Here is a 16,981-nt window from a genome sequence, read left to right as displayed (position 1 = left end):
CTCAGACCCGGCGGCCGCCCCTCCCTCCATCACTTCCCCGCAGAACGGCGGCGTTTGTCCCTCAGAAAAGGCGGAGGGAGCCGCAGGGGGCCGGAGGCAGCCGCGTCGCCATGATTTTTGGGATTTCGTTCTTGGGCTTTCACGGCGGGGGGCCGCTGAGGGGAGGCAGGCCGGGCGGCCATGACGCACGCTACGTCATCACGTCGTGCGTCGGCACGTCGCAGGAGGAGGAGGAGGAGGAGGGCGGCCCAAGATGGCGGCGGCGGCGGCGGCGACGGCGGCCTCGGCCACCGGTCCTGAGGAGGAGGAGAGGTCTGAGGAGCCGCTCATGGAGTCTGAGGAGTCCGCCGGCTGCCGCGGGGGAGGATCCTCGGACGACGACGACGACGATGAGGAGGACGAAGAGGACGATGAGGAGAAGGAGAACGAGGCGGAGATCCAGCGCCTGGAGGAGCAGGTGCGCCGGGACCCCACGCCCCTTGGGCCACCCTCCGGGCGGGGAGCGGCTCGACTCCCCCCCCTCGTCCCTCTCCCCAGCGCTTAGCGCAGTGCCGAGCCCCCAGGGAGCGCGCCGTAAGGACGACCCGCTGACTGGAGGAATGAATGAAGGAATGGTTGGCGCCCGCCCTCGCGCGCTGGGCCTTTCCAAGCGCTTAGCGCAGTGCTCTGCACACAGAAAAGCCTCCAGAAAGATTGAGTGAATGATGGTCTCTATCTGTTGCTCAGTTGTGCTTTCCAAGCGCTTAGCGCAGTGCTTTGCACCCAGAAAGGGCTCCAGAAAGATTGAATGAATGAATGAGGGTCTCTGATTGTCGCTATCTGTTGCTGAGTTGTCCTTTCCAAGCGCTTAGCGCAGTGCTCTGCACCCAGAAAGGGCTCCAGAAAGATGGAATGAATGAGTGATGGTTTCTGCTGCAGAGTTGCACTTTCCAAGCGCTTAGCACAGTGCTCTGCACCCAGAAAGGGCTCCAGAAAGATGGAATGAATGAATGATGGTCTCTGTTGCTGAGTTGCGCTTTCCAAGCGCTTGGCGCAGTGCTCTGCACCCAGAAAAGGCTCCAGAAAGGTTGAATGAATGATGGTCTCTCTCTGTTGCTGAGTTGTCCTTTCCAAGCGCTTAGCGCAGTGCTTTGCACCCAGAAAAGGCTCCAGAAAGATTGAGTGAATGATGGTCTCTCTCTGTTGCCGAGTTGTCCTTTCCAAGCGCTTCGCGCAGTGCTTTGCACCCAGAAAAGGCTCCAGAAAGATTGAATGAATGATGGCTTCTGTTGCTGAGTTGCGCTTTCCAAGCGCTTAGCACAGTGCTCTGCACCCAGAAAGGGCTCCAGAAAGATGGAATGAATGAATGATGGTCTCTGTTGCTGAGTTGTACTTTCCAAGCGCTTGGCGCAGTGCTCTGCACACAAGTGCTCCATAAAGACGATTGAACGAATGCATTGATCGTCTCTGTTGCTGAGTTGTACTTTCCAAGCGCTTAGCACAATGCTCTGCACATAGTAAGCGGTCTGTAAAGACGATGGAATAAATGACTGTCTCTGTTGCTGAGTTGTGCTTTCCAAGCGCTTAGCACAGTGCTGTGCACACAGGAAGCGCTCCATAAATGCGATAGAATAAATGAGTGATTGTCTCTGTTGCTGAGTTGTGCTTTCCAAGCGCTTAGCACAATGCCCTGCACACAGTAAGCGCTCCATAAAGACGATGGAATGAATGAGTGATCGCCTCTATCTGTTGCTGAGTTGTACTTTCCAAGCGCTTAGCACAGTGCCCTGCACACAGTAAGCGCTCCATAAAGACGATGGAATGAATGAGTGATCGCCTCTATCTGTTGCTGAGTTGTACTTGCCAAGCGCTTAGCACAGTGCCCTGCACACAGTAAGCGCTCAATAAATACGATTGAATGAATGATTGTTTCTGTTGCTGAGTTGTACATTCCAAGCGCTTAGCACAGTGCTCTGCACACAGTAAGCGCTCAGTAAATACGATTGAATGAATGATGGACTGAGGGACGGCCCGACCCTCACCTGCCGCCGCCGCCCTCCTCCTCCAGGCAGGCCGGGAGGAGGCCACCGAGATCCGGAGCGCTCATCGGGCCCTTACTCTCTGCGCAGCACTGGGCTAACAGGAGCTGCACAACATCGTGGCTCAGTGGCAAGAGCCCGGGCTGGGGAGTCCGAGGTCGTGGGTTCTAATCCGGACTCCGCCACTCGTCTGCTGCGTGACCTTGGGGCGGTCACTTCACTTCTCTGGGCCTCAGTGACCTCGTCTGGAAATTGGGGATCGATAATAATCATGTTGGTATTTGTTTAGCACTTACTATGTGCCGAGGACTGTTCTGAGCGCTGGGGGAGATCCAGGGTGATGAGGTTGCCCAGGTAGGGCTCACAGTCTTAATCCCCATTTTCCAGATGAGGGAACTGAGGCACAGTGAAGTAATGTGCCCAAAGTCACACCGCTGACAGGTGGCGGAGCCGGGATTAGAACCCATGACCTCTGACTCCTAAGCCCGGGCTCTTTCCACTGAGCCGCGCTGCTTCTCATGAAGACTGTGAGCCTCACATGGACAACCTGATTACCTTGTATCTCCCCCAGCGCTTAGAACAGTGCTTGGCACATAGTAAGCGCTTCACAAATGCCATCATTATTACTATTATTATTATTATCCTTGCCCCTAAGGATCGTACAGTCTCCTGTGGGCAGAGCACTGTGCTGAGCACTAAGGGAGTAGATGATCCCTGCCCCTAAGGAGTGTACAGTCTCCTGTGTGCAGAGCACTGTGCTGAGCGTTTAAGAGTAGACAACCCGGACTCTGCCCTTAAGGAGCTTACAATCTCCTTTGGGCAGAACACTGCGCTAAGCGTTTGGGAGAGTTCATGATCCCTGCCCTTAAGGAGCTTACAGTCTCTTGTGTGCAGGGCATTGTGCTAAGTGCTCAGGAGAGTACGTATTCCCAGCACTTAGGGAGCTTACAATTTTCTGTGTGCAGAGCACTGTGCCGAGCACTTGGGAGAGTTCAGTAGACTAGGTAGACATGGACCCTACCGTTAAGGAGCTTACAATATCCTGTACGCGGAGCACTGTACTAAACACTTGGGGGAATATGTTAACCCCCTGCCCTGAAGGGGTTTACAGTCTGTGCAGAGCACTGTGCTGAGCACTCAGGGGAGTACAAGGTCCCTGCCCCTAAGGAGTGTACAATCTCCCGTGTGCAGAGTACTGTGCTAAGTGCTCAGGAAAGTACCCTAGAGTAGGTAGACATGATCCCCGCCCCTAAGGGAAGCATTCGAAGCGGCGTGGCTCCGTGGCCAGAGCCCGGGCTTGGGAGTCAGAGGTCGTGGGTTCTAATCCCGCCTCCGCCACTCGGCTTTTGACTTGGGGCACTTCACTTCTCTGTGCCTCAGTTCCCTCATCCGGAAAATGGGGATGAAGACTGTGAGCCCCACGAGGAACAACCCAATCACCTTGTATCCCCCTCCAGCGCTTAGAACAGTGCTTGGCACATAGTAAGCGCTTAGCAAGTATCCTCATTCTTCTTATTATTAAGGAATTTAAGATCTCCTGTGTGCCTGATCCCTGCTCTTAAGGCCTCCTGCGTACAAAGCACTATGCTAAGTGCTTGGGAGAGTTCCCTAGTGTAGGCAGACACTAACCCCACCCCCAAGGGGCTTACAGTCTCTCGCATACAGAGCCCTGTGGGAGAATACCCCAGATTGGGGGGACACGGTCCTTGTCCTTGAAGAGTGTGCACTCTCCTGCGTGCAGAGCACCGCGTTGAAAAGCCTTAAGCCCTTGGGGGAGTGCAGTACAGCGGGCTTGGTAAACATCTGCCCTGCCCCCAAGGAGTATTTATTGAGCACTTCCTCCGTGCAGAGGACTGGACGAATTGTTCGGGAGCAACTAAGGCAGAATAAATAGAGAACGATCACACCCTCGGAGAGCTCGGAGGCAGACACGAAAATCCCTCCAAATGGGCTCCTCACCCCCGTGCGCCAAGGCGCTGCCTGACCGGACTCGAAGCTCCTTGTCTGTTTATTGTTACTCCGAATTCTCCCAAGTGCTTATACAGGGTGGCGCGCGCAGTCAGTGCCCAATAAGTACGACCGAATGAATGAGTCAGTGATCCAGCCTCGCTTTTCTGTGGGCGGAACTCGGTACCGGCGGGCTTGGGAGAGTGTAATAGCCGGTCAGTTTGAGCACCGTTGTTTTCTGTTAATAGTTGGACCATCAGGGTGCCACCCCCATCCTCCTACACGTACACACGTGTACACATCTGATTTGCGTTCTGATAGTAGGCTGGTCCGCTCGTGGCATCCAGTACAGAGGTTCATGCACACGGTGCGTATTGACGGCTTCTGCCTGCATCTCTTCGACCCACCTACAGTCCCGGGGAAGCAACGTGGCGTAGCGGAGAGAGCACGGGGCTGGAGACCAGAAGGTCACGGGTTCTAATTCCGCCTCTTGTCTGCTCTGTTACCTCTGTGCCTCAGTCAGTGCACCTCATCTGTAAAAGGCGGAATCATTCCTTCCCTCTTTCCCCCCTTGGCGTTCTCGCCTCGCCCGCCGGCCCCGGCGCATCTGGAAGAAGTCATCCAGGCCTCCTCCGAGACAGCCTCATCATCATCGGTAGGGTTTATTGAACGCTTACGGTGTGCAGGGCGCTGGACAGAGCGCTGGGGAAGTACAATCGAGCAACAGAGAGAGACAATCCCCACCCACAACGGGCTCACATAGAAGGGGAGAGACAGGCATCGAAAGAAGTAAACAGGCATCAGTAGCATCATTATAAGTAAGAATTATAGCTGTATACACATCATTAATAAAAATAAATAGAATTATAAATAGGAACATAGATACCCAAGTGCTGTGGGGCAGGGAGCGAGTCGGGGCGATGGGGAGGGGGAGCGGAGGAAAAGAGGGGCTCAGTCTGGGGACCGAGACTGTGAGCCCCATGTTGGACAGGGATTGGGTCCAACCCAATTGGCTTGTGTCAACCCCAGGGCTTAGTGCAGTGCCTGGCGCATAGGAAGCGCTCGGCAAATTTTTTTTAAAAATTCATTGAGCACCTAGTGGGAGGCCTTTTTGCCCAGCACCCGGCAGACGACTATTACTGCTGCTGCCCGCAAGAAGTTCTCGGCGAGGTGGGGGAGACGGGCAATTACAATGACAAATTTGTAATTACAAATTACAAATGGTGGGAGCGGGAGGAAGAACAAGGAAAGAGCGGGAAGTAGGGCACATAAAAGAGGATGAACCAGTGAAACACCTGGCTATGCCAGGAAGACTGTAAATAGGTAAGATATAATATTCATAGAAATGATATTCATAAGCGCCGGGGATGGGAACGAGGGTCGGCAATGACGAGAGCGGGGAGGGGGTGGACACCATCAGAGCACTGCAAATTAATTAGGGGAAACTTCCTGGAGGAGGGAGAGCCACAGTGGGGAGGGAAGAACAGTAAGCGAGAGGCGGAAAGGGACAGGCGGAAAGTAGATGGGGACTAATAAGAATAATTATGGGATTTGTTAAATGCTTACTATGTGCCAGGCAGTAAGCTCCGGGTGGATGCAAGCAGATCGGGTCAGACATGGTCTCTGTCTCCGTGGGGCTCATGCTCTCAATCCCCATATTACAGATGAGAGAACTGAGGCACAGGGAAGTAAAGCGACTTGCCCCAGGTCACCTGTCGGAGAGGCAGAGCTTTAGACCTCACCCAGATAAAGGCGTCGGAAAGGCCCATATCCCAGAGCTTGGCGTGCACAGCCCCGAAATGGCCAGTGAAGCCGTGGGTGGGGAACGTGTCGGCCAACTCTTGTGTCGTGCTCTCCCAAGCACTTAGGACAGTGCGCTACGCAATTGTAAGGAATCTATAAATACCATTAATGGTTTAAGGGAGTCGGCTACCATCTTCTGAATCCTCTCGTCACCTTGCGGGGTGGTTCTAGGGATGCAACAGAGGAAAAGCGGGTGGCAGTGTCGGCTTCCCCGTCCCCCCGCACCCCTCCCGGCCCCTCTTCGCGTTGGATTTCGGTGGGGGCGGCCGGGGGTCCGGAGCCCGTCGCTTTACACCGTCCTCGATTTCCAAATGGCCCAAAGCCCATCTGTGTGGCCGTGAGGGAAGGTCAGCTCCCCATCCTTGTTTTCATCCCCGGGGGTTACATAACTGTTCTCCTTCTTACAAAAGAAACAAATTCCTGGCCGTTTAAATTTAGCTTCTCCGTGCGGATCTAATATGCAGCTGGGAACCGGATGGTTTTAACCATCGGAGCGTCGGTAGGTTCGGGGATGTCGTCAGGGGAACGTTTTTTGATGCTCTAACCTAACTGCTTTCGGTAACGAAGTGGCTCGTGCTCTGTTTTGGGGTGTCCTTCGGCTGGAGGACGACACGCTGCCGACGGCACGACCGGTTCACGGGATGCGAGAGGCTCTTGCTCGGCTGAAAGCCGGTCGTGCGCTTTTCGGCCGATCGGTGGTATTTGCGGAGCTCTTACCGTCCGCCGGGCGCCATGCTAAGCGCCTCGGCAGCACGTATACTAAAATCGGAACGACGCCGAGAAGGTTGGCGCGGCTCCTGCCTGAGGATGACGCAAATCCTTGTGGCGTTCCGTATTTACCATCACTCACATCTGCCCTTTCCTCTCCATCCAAACCGCTACCTCGTTAATGCAGTCACTTCTGTCCCGCCTGGATTACTGCCTCAGCCTCCTCGCGGACCTCCCTGCCTCCTCGTCTCTCCCCCCTCCAGTCCGTGCTTCAGTCTGCTGCCCGGATCATTTGAGAAGCAGCGTGGCTCAGTGGAAAGAGCCCGGGCTTGGGAGTCAGGTCATGGGTTCGAATCCCAGCTCCGCCACTTGTCAGCTGGGTGGCTGTGGGCAAGTCACTTCACTTCTCTGGGCCTCAGTTACCTCATCTCTAAAATGGGGATTAAGACTGTGAGCCTCACGTGGGACAGCCTGATTCCCCTGTATCTACCCCAGCGCTTAGAACAGTGCTCTGCACATAGTAAGCGCTTAACAAATACCAATATTATTATTATTATTACTAAAACGTACTGGACAATTTTCCCCACTCCAGGAGCTCCACCTCCGCATCAAAACAAAAACTCCTCGCCATTGACTCTAAAGCAGTCAACCACCTTGCCCCTTCCTACCTCACTTCGCTACTCTCTTACTCCCACCCAGCCCGCACACTTTGCTCCACACACTAACGCCAACCTTCTCACTGTACCTCAGTGTCGTCTATCACGCTGCAAACTCCTTGCCAACGTCCCGTCTCTGGCCTGGAGCCCCCTCCCTAATCTGACAGTGACTCTCCCCCGCTTCAAAGCCTAACATCTCCTCCAGGAGGCCTTTCCTGACTGAGCTCCCCTTTCCTCTTCTCCCACTCCCTTCTCCATTGCCCTGACTCGCTCCCTTCGTTCATCCCCCCCTTTCCACTGCACTTATGTCCGTATCTGTCATTTATATTAATGTCTCTCTCCCCCTCTAGACTGCGAGCTCATCGTGGGCAGGGAATGGGTCTGTTGTTATATTGTCCTCTCCCAAGCACTCAGTACAGTGCTCTGCACACAGTAAGCACTCAATAAATACGATTGAATGAATGAATGGATAAGCCCTTTTTTTTTTTTAAAAAAAAAAAGGTTATTTAAGTGCTTACTATGTGCCAGGCACCGTTCTAAGCATTGGGGTTGATGCAGGATAATCAGTTTGGACACAGTCCATGTCCCACATGGAGCTCACAGTCTTATTCCATTTTTACAGCTGAGGGAACTGAGGCACAGAGAAGTGATGCGATTTACCGGGGATTACCCAGCGGACGAGTGGCGGAACCGGGATTGGAACCTAGGTCCGTCTGACGCCCGGGCTCTGTCCTCCAGGCCACTCTGGTCTTGATTAATAATAATCAAGTAATCAACTGTCCTCTTTGGAATCTTCACAGGTGTTTTCAAAATATGGAATTATATAGGTTTACTTCTCAGAAAATCTGCTTTCATTCCTTTTCAAGAATTTCTGGCTCACCCCAGATGGTTTGCTTTTCTCCCCCACTTTTAGGTTACCTGAGTAAATTCACTCTACAGTTTTTTCTCTATTTCTGTATTATAAATGACTTATTTATATTAACATCTGTCTCCTCCTCTGGACTGTAAGCTTGTTATGGGCAGGGAACACTTTGGCTCATTCTGTTGTATTCTCCCGGACACTTAGTACAGTGCCCTACACGAAATAAGAGCTCAGTAAACACAGTTGATTCTAGAGAACCGGCTGGTTGTGAAATGGTGAAATCGGCTTTGAGGGCCCCCGGAATTATCTCCCGATGATTTGGCGAGCAGTTGCGGGCTGGGAAATCGGTCACTGAAATGGGATGGTGGAAAGTAGAGGGGTCACAGTGCTCATCCAGGCTTTGCTGTGAGGGAAGGCAGTGCAGCCTCCTGAATAGGACCTGACTATTATTCCTTTTTGCCTGAGATGATGATGATAATGATAATTGTGGTATTCATTAAGCCCTTACTGTGTGCCAGACTCTGTTCTCAGCTCTGTGGTGGATATAAGCTAATTGGTTGGACACAGTCCCTGTTCCATATGGGGCTCACTAACATAATCTCTGTTTGACAGCTCTGGGAACTGAGGCACAAAGAAATGAAGCGACTTGCCTGAGGTCACACAGCAGACATGTCGCAGAGCCGGGATCAAAACCCAGATCCTTCTCATTCCCAGGCCCATTCTTAATCCGCTAGGCCACATTGCTTCTCTAGAGAGCCAGGAAGAATAAGGAGAATAGTAGTAATTCTCTCCGTTCTACCAGAGAGACCGTGCTCTACTTTAGGGAGATGGGGAAACCCCCTCAGCCAGGTATTTTAAAAAGATGACTCTCGTAGAGGGCTGCGATCTTAATTGAAATCATTTCTCTCCCGGTTCTCTTATACCTTCCTGTTGTTACCGTGAGGGCTGACGACAGTAGACCCGGCTGTTATTGGTTTGATTTCATTTAGGATTTGACGATGTGTTTTGTTATGCAGAGCAGTAGGTAGGCGGTGCATTTTTGGTCTTGGTGAGTCTGTGGTCATATTGAATTTTTTTTCCTCTTGCCTCCCTCCCTGCCCCTCCGAAAAGCTGTCCATCAACGTCTTCGACTATAACTGCCACGTGGACTTGATCAAGCTGCTGCGGCAGGAAGGAGAGCTGGTTCAGCTGAGACGGGCCCGCCAGAAGATGAGTGAGCTCTTCCCTCTGACCGAAGGTAAAGCCCCGACCCTTCCCTTTCTGGGGGCTGGGGAACAACCCGACGGCCCAGTTAGGTTAGACTGTGTTGGGCAGTTTAGAGGGGGTGCTGGTGCGGGTGGTCTGTCAGCTGTCCATCCCTTCCTCCTGTCAGGGCTTCATCCTTCCTACCCTCCTTGGGCTTTCAGCCGGGCTTTTTCAGCTCTCGTTGACGTCTGGTAAAAGGCCAAGAGGTTAACGATGCCTTCGTGTTTTGTGAATGCTTAGGAGATATTTTTAGCTCGCCTCCTGGTCTTCCCCTGTCCCCTCCATACCCTCCCACACCCGCAACTCTGTCCGCAGTTGTGTTTTTCAACCTGGAGGTCCGTCTTGCCTCCACTCCCCCACAGATCAGGGCATTAAGCTCCGTCTGCCCACCGGTAAAGCTCGGGGGTGTTTTGGCTGCGTCGGGCTGCGGGCTCGGGTTTCGTCATCTGCCACTTGGGTTCTCATGCTGGGCCCGCTGGAGTTGGGGTTCAGAAGCGTGCTGCGGGTCACACCCAAGATTCCGACCCTCCTCGCAAGAGGAGAAACAGAGTAATGGGAGTGTGGATTAGAGAGCATCATTTTAAATGGAGCTCTCGTGCTCCCCCGTCTCAGAATCGCCCTGCGGTTTCAGCGGAGTCATCAGCTTCTGCGCTTCCATTATAAAATAGTTGTGCGGTCTCCGCCTTGGCTTCTCTCGCAGGCCATGTATCATTTTATCTCCCGTCTCCCACCCCAAATTCCTTACCTAGGGCTCGGGGCTGGCGGATGCCTCGTCATACTCCCCAAATTTCTTTTTCCCAAAATTCCCAGTCGACACCTCTGCTTAAATGCCCTTCCCTCCACCTTCAGCAGCGCACAGATTGTCCCCTCAGATACCGTCGGCTTTGTTTGCGCATCTAGTCCTGTCCGCCCACTGCCCAGCTTCTTGAAGTAATCACTAACGTGGACTGAGCTCTGTCCGTTTTCATATGGGAACTCCTTTGTCAACCCTCCGATTTCCAGAAAAGTAAAGCCGTTTGGGCCCTTGGCATAAACATTTAATAAATGACCCCACAGTGCACCCCAATTCACCCATCTAGGCATTTGGATCTGTCTCCCTTTGGACACTTGGTCACCCCTCCCTCGTCCCCACGGCACTTCCATCCATATCCGTAACATTTCTATTAAAGTCGGTCTCCCCCGTAGACTGTTAACTTCTTGTAGGCAGGAATCCCCTCCACCACCTCTCTTGTAGTCTCTTCTCCCAAGCACTTAAGTCTAGTCCTCTGCACACAGTGAGCGCTCAATAAATACCATCGATTGAACGATCGAATGATTAAGCCAATCTGTGCCTCTCCAGACTCCAGGCAAAATGTTACCCTGGAGGATGGCTAGAGCTCTGACCTTTTAACCCCAGGCACGGTAAGCTAGGGCCTGTCTCTCTCTCCTAGAAATCTGGCTGGATTGGCTGAAGGACGAGATCAGGATGGCTCTGGAGGGCTCGGATCGCGAGAAGGTGTATGAGCTATTCGAGCGAGCGGTGAAAGACTACATCTGTGAGTGACTCGATGCTCTTTATTGTCTTGCCACGTTGTACGTTCTTGCTTCCTCCCCAGCGGGGGAGGCCAGGGCGGGAGGATCCCACGAGTCAAGCCCGAGACCTGGCATTCATCAGAAAAGTGGTGTGGCCTAGTGGGAAGAGCCTGGACCTGGGAATTGGAAGGTCATGGGTTCCAATCCCTCCTTTGTCACCTCCTCTGTAAAATAGGGATTGAGACTGTGAGGCCCATATGGGACAGGGACCGTGTCCAGCTCAATTTGCATGTATCCACCCCCATGCTTAGTACAGTGTCTGGCGCAAAATAGGTGCTTAAATAATATTATTTCCCCAGCTGGCTGTGGCTCTGTGAGGTTAAGGGAAAGGGGGGCAGGATTAGTAAGAAGGAAGGAGATTAGGGACTTCTTGGAGGTGCTTATCATTCCGAGTTGGTCAGCTGGTCGTGGCCATTAGGGGTTGCTGGGAAATGTTGCCCGAGGTCACTAGCGGTGGGGAGCTGGGGCTTTTCAGCCATGTATTAGACGTCGTTTCCGGGAGCTTCATCCGAAGTACATGTTCCCCCTGCCCCGTCCCCACCAGTTCCTCCACAGCTGGTTCCAGCTCCTCCACAGCTGGTTCCAGCTCACGTGGGTCACCCTCCTCCGCTCAGTGGCCTCCGTCCCCACGGGCGGCTGCACGGAAATGAGTGGGTTGTCGGGGACGGACCCGAAACTCTTTGGAAGCGAGGCCAAGGGGTGAGTGGTGACGGTGTGGCTAGAAATACAGCTGGGCACCGCTCTCCTCCTAGACTCCGGCTGTGCTGCAGGGCCAGTCCGGAGCCGGGTTTGCTCTTTTCCAGGAGGCCAATGGCCGGCCCAACCTGCACCCTTTCCCGTACTTCGCCAGTGGATGGGGCCTGGGAGTCAGAAGGACCTGGGTTCTGATCCTGCCTCTGCCACTTGTCTGCTGCTGGGTGATCTCGGGCAAGTCATTTCGCTTCTTTGGGCCTCAGTGACCTCATCTGTAAAATGAGAAAATGGGGATTGAGACTGTGAGGCCCATGTGGGACAGGGACTGTGTCCCACCCGATTTGCCTGTGACCACCCCAGCGCTTAGTAGAGTGCCTGGCACACAGAAAGTGCTCAACAAATGCCACAGTTATTCTTACTCTTTTTATTATTATTCCTTCAGTTGTGCACCTTTCTGTCAAATAGGAGGTACAAAATTTGCTTGTCCGTAAGGAGACTTTCACCATTTTTTTAATTTAGGTTTTTGGTTTTTAAGTTGGATTTCCAAAGTTTCTGATTATTTTTACATCTCCAAGGCCTCCTGTGGTTCCATTTTTTGGGGGGTTTTTTGTTTTGTTTTTTGTTTTCTGATCCCGGAATGGAAAGTCTTTGATAATGAGGATTATTCAGTTGCCCCTTTTTTCGGTTTAAACCGATCGACCAGATTTTGTGAAGCAAGTCACTCATCTCTGTCAGATTCCTTTGCAGCAAGAGGCAGCTTGCACATTTCAGAGAAGATGAAAAGGCAGGTGGGATAACGAGCCCCAAACGTACCATTTCCTGCTTTTGGCTGGTCGGGAGAGCTCGATCCACTGCTCCTCAGCTTCCTCATTAGCCCCAGGAGCAACCAGTTTAATGCCAGGCTTTGCGATGGGTGAGACTTGAGATTTTCTCTGTCTGCCAAAGAGACCTTGGGTAGATTTTTTTTTTATGGTATTAAGTTCTTACGCTGTGCCAGGCAGTGTACTAAGCATTGGAGTAGGTACAAGGTAATCAGGTTGGACACAGTCCATGTCCCACTTGGGGTTCACAGTCTCAATCCCCATTTTCCAGATGAGAGAACTGAGGCCCAGAGAAGTGAAGTGACTTGCCCAAGGTCCTACAGCAGACAAGTGGCCGAGCAGGAATTAGAACCCAGGTCCACGAGAAACAGCACGGTGTAATAGAGCACGGGCCTGGGAGTCGGAAGGTCATGGGTTCTAATCCTGGCTCCACCACTTGATTGCTCTATGACCTTGGGCAAGTCACTTCACTTCTCTGGGCCTCAGTTATCTCATCTCTAAAATGGGGATTAAGACTGGGAGTCCCATGTGGGACAGGGACTGTGTTCCATCCGATTTGCTTGTAATAATAATGTTGGTGTTTATTAAGTGCTTACTATGTGCAGGGCACTGTTCTGAGCTCTGGGATAGATAGAGGGTAATCAGGTTGTCCCACGTGGGGCTCATAGTCTTCACCCCCATTCTCCAGATGAGGGAACAGAGGCCCAGAGAAGCAAAGTGACTTGCCCACAGTCACACGGCTGCCAAGTGGCGGAGCCGGGATTCGAACCCACCTCCTCTGACTCCCAAGCCCGGGCTCCTTCCACTGAGCCACGCCGCTTCTCTAGCGCTTATAACAGTGCCTGGCGCTTAGTAAGCACTTAAGAAATACCACGAGAATTATTCTGATTATTGTCCTTCTGACTCCCAGGTCCAGGCTCTTTCCGCTAGGCCCGCTGATTCCCTCCATCTCCCCATCCCGCTGATGGGTTTCCCGGAAATGGGATTGCTGGTACCAATAGACTGAATTCATTCTTTATTCAGTCGCATTTATTGAGAGCTTATTGTGTGCAAAGCACTGTACTAAGCATTTGAGAGAGTTAACTACAACAACAGACACATTCCTGCCCACATCGAGCTCACCGGGCATTGAGAAATGACCAGCAGTGCCAGTAAAATGAGTCGGCGTCCTGACAGGATCGATGGATGCCATGCTGCTGCCAGAACCCAGCCTTGAAAAATTCCTCTCTGATGGCGGCTTGGGAGCCTGGACCCAGGGGAAATTCCCCTTCCTGGTTCGAGACCCCACGAATGATACTTTATTCTGTGTTTTTTTTTACCAGACTGTAAGCTCGTCAAACGGCAGGGACTGTCTCATCTGTTGCCGACTTGTTCATCCCAAGCGCTTAGTACAGTGCTCTGCACATAGTAAGCGCTCAATAAATACTATTGAATGAATGAATGAATGAATAAAGTCACACAGCAGGCAGGTGGAGGAGCCAGAATTAGAACCCAGGACCTCTGACAACCGGGCCCGTACTCTTTCCAGTAGGACACGCAGCGTCTCATTTATATAATTTCATATATTTTTAGAAACATGGTCTCCCTCTCAAGACTCTGAGTTCCTCATGGGCAGGGACCGTGTCTACCGCCTCGGTTATATTGTCCTTCCCAAGCCCTTAGCACAGCGCTCTGCACACCGTAGACCCTCGATAAATGCGATCGATTGATGGATTCTGACTGCGAACAACAGCCGTTCCAAGAGTCCTGAAGATTTCCTTCTGTTCCAGGTCCCGAAATTTGGCTGGAGTATGCCCAGTACTCGATCGGCGGGATCGGCGAGGAAGGAGGCATCGAGAAAGTCCGCGGGATATTTGAGCGGGCCCTCACGGCCGTCGGTTTACACGTGACCAAGGGGGCGGCCACTTGGGAGGCCTACCGAGAGTTCGAGAACGCAATTCTGGAAACGGCCCAGGTAAGGGCAGAACCCGCCCAGGATTTGGGTTGGTGCCGTTTCTTATCGAGGCTTTTCCAAAAAGAAGCAGCTGGGACTAGTGGAACAGTCCCGGGACCCGGCAGTCAGAAGCTCTGGGCTCTAATTTTGTATCTTGCTCTGGGATTTGGGCAAGTCACTTCGCTTCTCTGGGCCTCAGTTCCCTCAGCTGTATAATGGGGCTTAAATACTCCTCCCTCCTACTTAGACTGTGAGCCCCATCTACGTCCGACCTGACCTTAGCCCTTAGTATAGTGCTGGGCACACGGTAAAGCGTTTAACAAGTAGTGGTACCAAGAAAAGAGACTCCAGTGGGCTTTTCAGATAACGCACGAAACTGCATTGCACGAACGGCAATCCTAAGTAGTCAGGATTGCGAGAAGATGCACAGTACAGCGGCACAGCGTGAAGAAATACCGAAAGAGCTTGACGAGTTTCCTCTTTGCTCGGCTAAGCAATTGAAGTGGCCGCGTCCATTTTCCCGCGAAGGCTGAGCGACGGGAGGCCGGGCCGAGCTGGAGTGGGGATGGAGCCGGGGGGCGGAGGGGGAGAGGAAGCCGGGGGTGAACGGTCCGAAGAGCCAGCGGGTTGGGGGCGGTTCTCGCACTCAGCGGCTCACGCCCTCATCTCTGGGCCTCCTCCTCCTCCTCCCGTAGCCCGCGGCCGGCAGCGTCCCGTCCCCTGAGCAGCAACAGGCGCTGGCTCTGCAGCTCGACAGGATCCACACCCTCTTCCGGCGCCAGCTCAGCATCCCCCTCCTAGGTAAGGATGTCCTTTGGGCGGCTCCGGGGAAGCGGGATGTCCCGCTGAGCACTGGGAAAATCCCTCCGCGGGGTGGGGCCCAGAGATGGGCAAATTGCCCATTTCCCCAGCGGGATCCCGGGGTGGTGGCCGGGGACTACCACCAAGGAGGAGGACTCCAGTAGGACTCCCCGGGCCACGTTTGTCTGGATGCCCATGCCAGTCTCCCCTGTTTAGACTGTGAGCTCGTCATTGGGCAGGGATGGTCTCTATCTGTTGCCGAATTGTGCATTCCAAGGGTTTAGTACAGTGCTCTGCCCGAGGTAAACGCTCAATAAATACGATGGAAGGAATGAATGAATTTTTGCCGCTTCTGTCCAGAGCTCGGCAAGCGTGGACGAAGTCTGCTCCCTATTTCAAAAGGGGAAAACGACTCTCTGCTCCATCAGCGGGCTGTTTGATGGTATTTATTGAGCGCTTACTGGGCGCAGAGCTCTGTACTAAGCGCTGGACCGAGGATAACCCATCAGTACCCCCAATCCCTCCTCTTCCCTCCTCGTTTATGTGAGTCAGCGATTCAAAGGGAGAACTCCTGGAAAGCATGTGGCCGAAAGGAGTGTCGCCACGGCCCCAGAGAGAGCCGTCCTACACAGCCCGAGGGCACCGACTTGACTGGCAGAACCATTTTCCCCGCCCTTTGGGGTTTGGCTGCTCTGTCAGTCGATCAGATTTAATGAGCCCTAACTGTGTGCAGAGCACCTTACCAGGCTCTCGGGAGAGGACAATATACGATATTACAGACCTGTTCCCTGCCCACAGTGAGCTTACAGTCTAGTGATGGTGACAGACGTTAATATAAATGAAGAAAATTATTGAATCATAAAGAAGAATAATGTTTGCTTATAAATAACAACCCAAACACTGCTCTCCCGTGATCCCCTGCCCACTCCCCCGCCCGAGATAGTCTCTCAGCCCACAGCTCTGCTCTCCCGTGGCAAGACCCGTACATGGGCCCCCCCTCCTCCCCGATCCCCCGCCTTTAACAGCGCGGCCCCCGGGATGGATTTACCTTCGGTAGATATGGAGGCGACGTACGCAGAGTACGAAGAATGGTCGGCCGACCCCATCCCGGACTCCGTCACGCAGAGCTACAGGAAGGCACTGCAGCAAATGGAGAAATACAAGCCCTACGAAGAGGCCCTGGTGAGGGTTAAATCGCGGGATTTCACTCACCGCCCCCTAGTTGGGCCCGAGGGCTGCTACCTGCATCCCTTCCCTTCCCCTCCCCCAGTGTGAGTTCTGTCCTAAAGCCACCGGAAAACTGGTGACACCCGGGGTTCATCGGGATCGTCATGAATGGGTTTGGGCTCCCCTCTAGATCTGACCTGCTTCGGGGGGATATTTTTTCTTTCACTCCAGTATTCTGCCACTTTGTCCCCTTCCTCCCCAAGATCCACCTGTCAGCCCGGTGATGCGCCTCCAATTTAAACAGAACCTCACTTGCCTGAAGTTCCTCCCTGCCCACCCCAGCAATTACTCTTGCTGGGTTGGTTCATTCATTCGGTCATATTTATTGAGTGCTGACTATGTGCAGGGCACTGTACTGATTGCTAAAAATGATGGTATTTTTAAAAGCTCTCACTACGTACCGGGTGCTATACTAAGCGCTGGGGTGGATACAAGATAGGTTGGGCCCAGTCCATGTCACACGTGAGGCTCACAGTCTTAGGAAGGGGGTCACACACTTGGTCCTCGATCCATCTGCCCCACTGGTCCTCCGTGGCGTCATCTGCCTGCCTCGCTCCCAGGCGGGCTATCTGCGGAGCACGCTTCCGATGGAAGGGGTCAGTCGGGGGGGTGGCTGCAGCGGATGACCCTCCCCCCCCGGGTCCTGGGGAAACCCCAGGGGTGGGGCCGGATCTCATGGCCACTCGGAGCTGGCG

General features: G+C 53.2%; 1 protein-coding gene across 1 annotated transcript in view; it reads left to right on the top strand.

Annotated features, from left to right (window-relative positions):
* The first annotated feature begins 238 nt into the window (after positions 1 to 238).
* Positions 239 to 16,981, top strand: part of SART3 (spliceosome associated factor 3, U4/U6 recycling protein) — a 28,377-nt gene continuing 11,634 nt past the window's right edge. Inside the window, exons 1-6 of the mRNA XM_029048782.1 lie at positions 239 to 457; positions 9,105 to 9,231; positions 10,670 to 10,774; positions 14,095 to 14,279; positions 14,954 to 15,059; positions 16,117 to 16,241. Of these exons, the coding sequence (XP_028904615.1) occupies positions 254 to 457; positions 9,105 to 9,231; positions 10,670 to 10,774; positions 14,095 to 14,279; positions 14,954 to 15,059; positions 16,117 to 16,241 (852 nt within the window). The 5' untranslated portion in view covers positions 239 to 253. The remainder of the gene's footprint in view (positions 458 to 9,104; positions 9,232 to 10,669; positions 10,775 to 14,094; positions 14,280 to 14,953; positions 15,060 to 16,116; positions 16,242 to 16,981) is intronic.

Source organism: Ornithorhynchus anatinus, chromosome 21, assembly GCF_004115215.2.
Source record: "Ornithorhynchus anatinus isolate Pmale09 chromosome 21, mOrnAna1.pri.v4, whole genome shotgun sequence".
Classification (NCBI taxonomy): domain Eukaryota; kingdom Metazoa; phylum Chordata; class Mammalia; order Monotremata; family Ornithorhynchidae; genus Ornithorhynchus; species Ornithorhynchus anatinus.
This window is presented reverse-complemented; position numbering and strand designations above follow the sequence as displayed.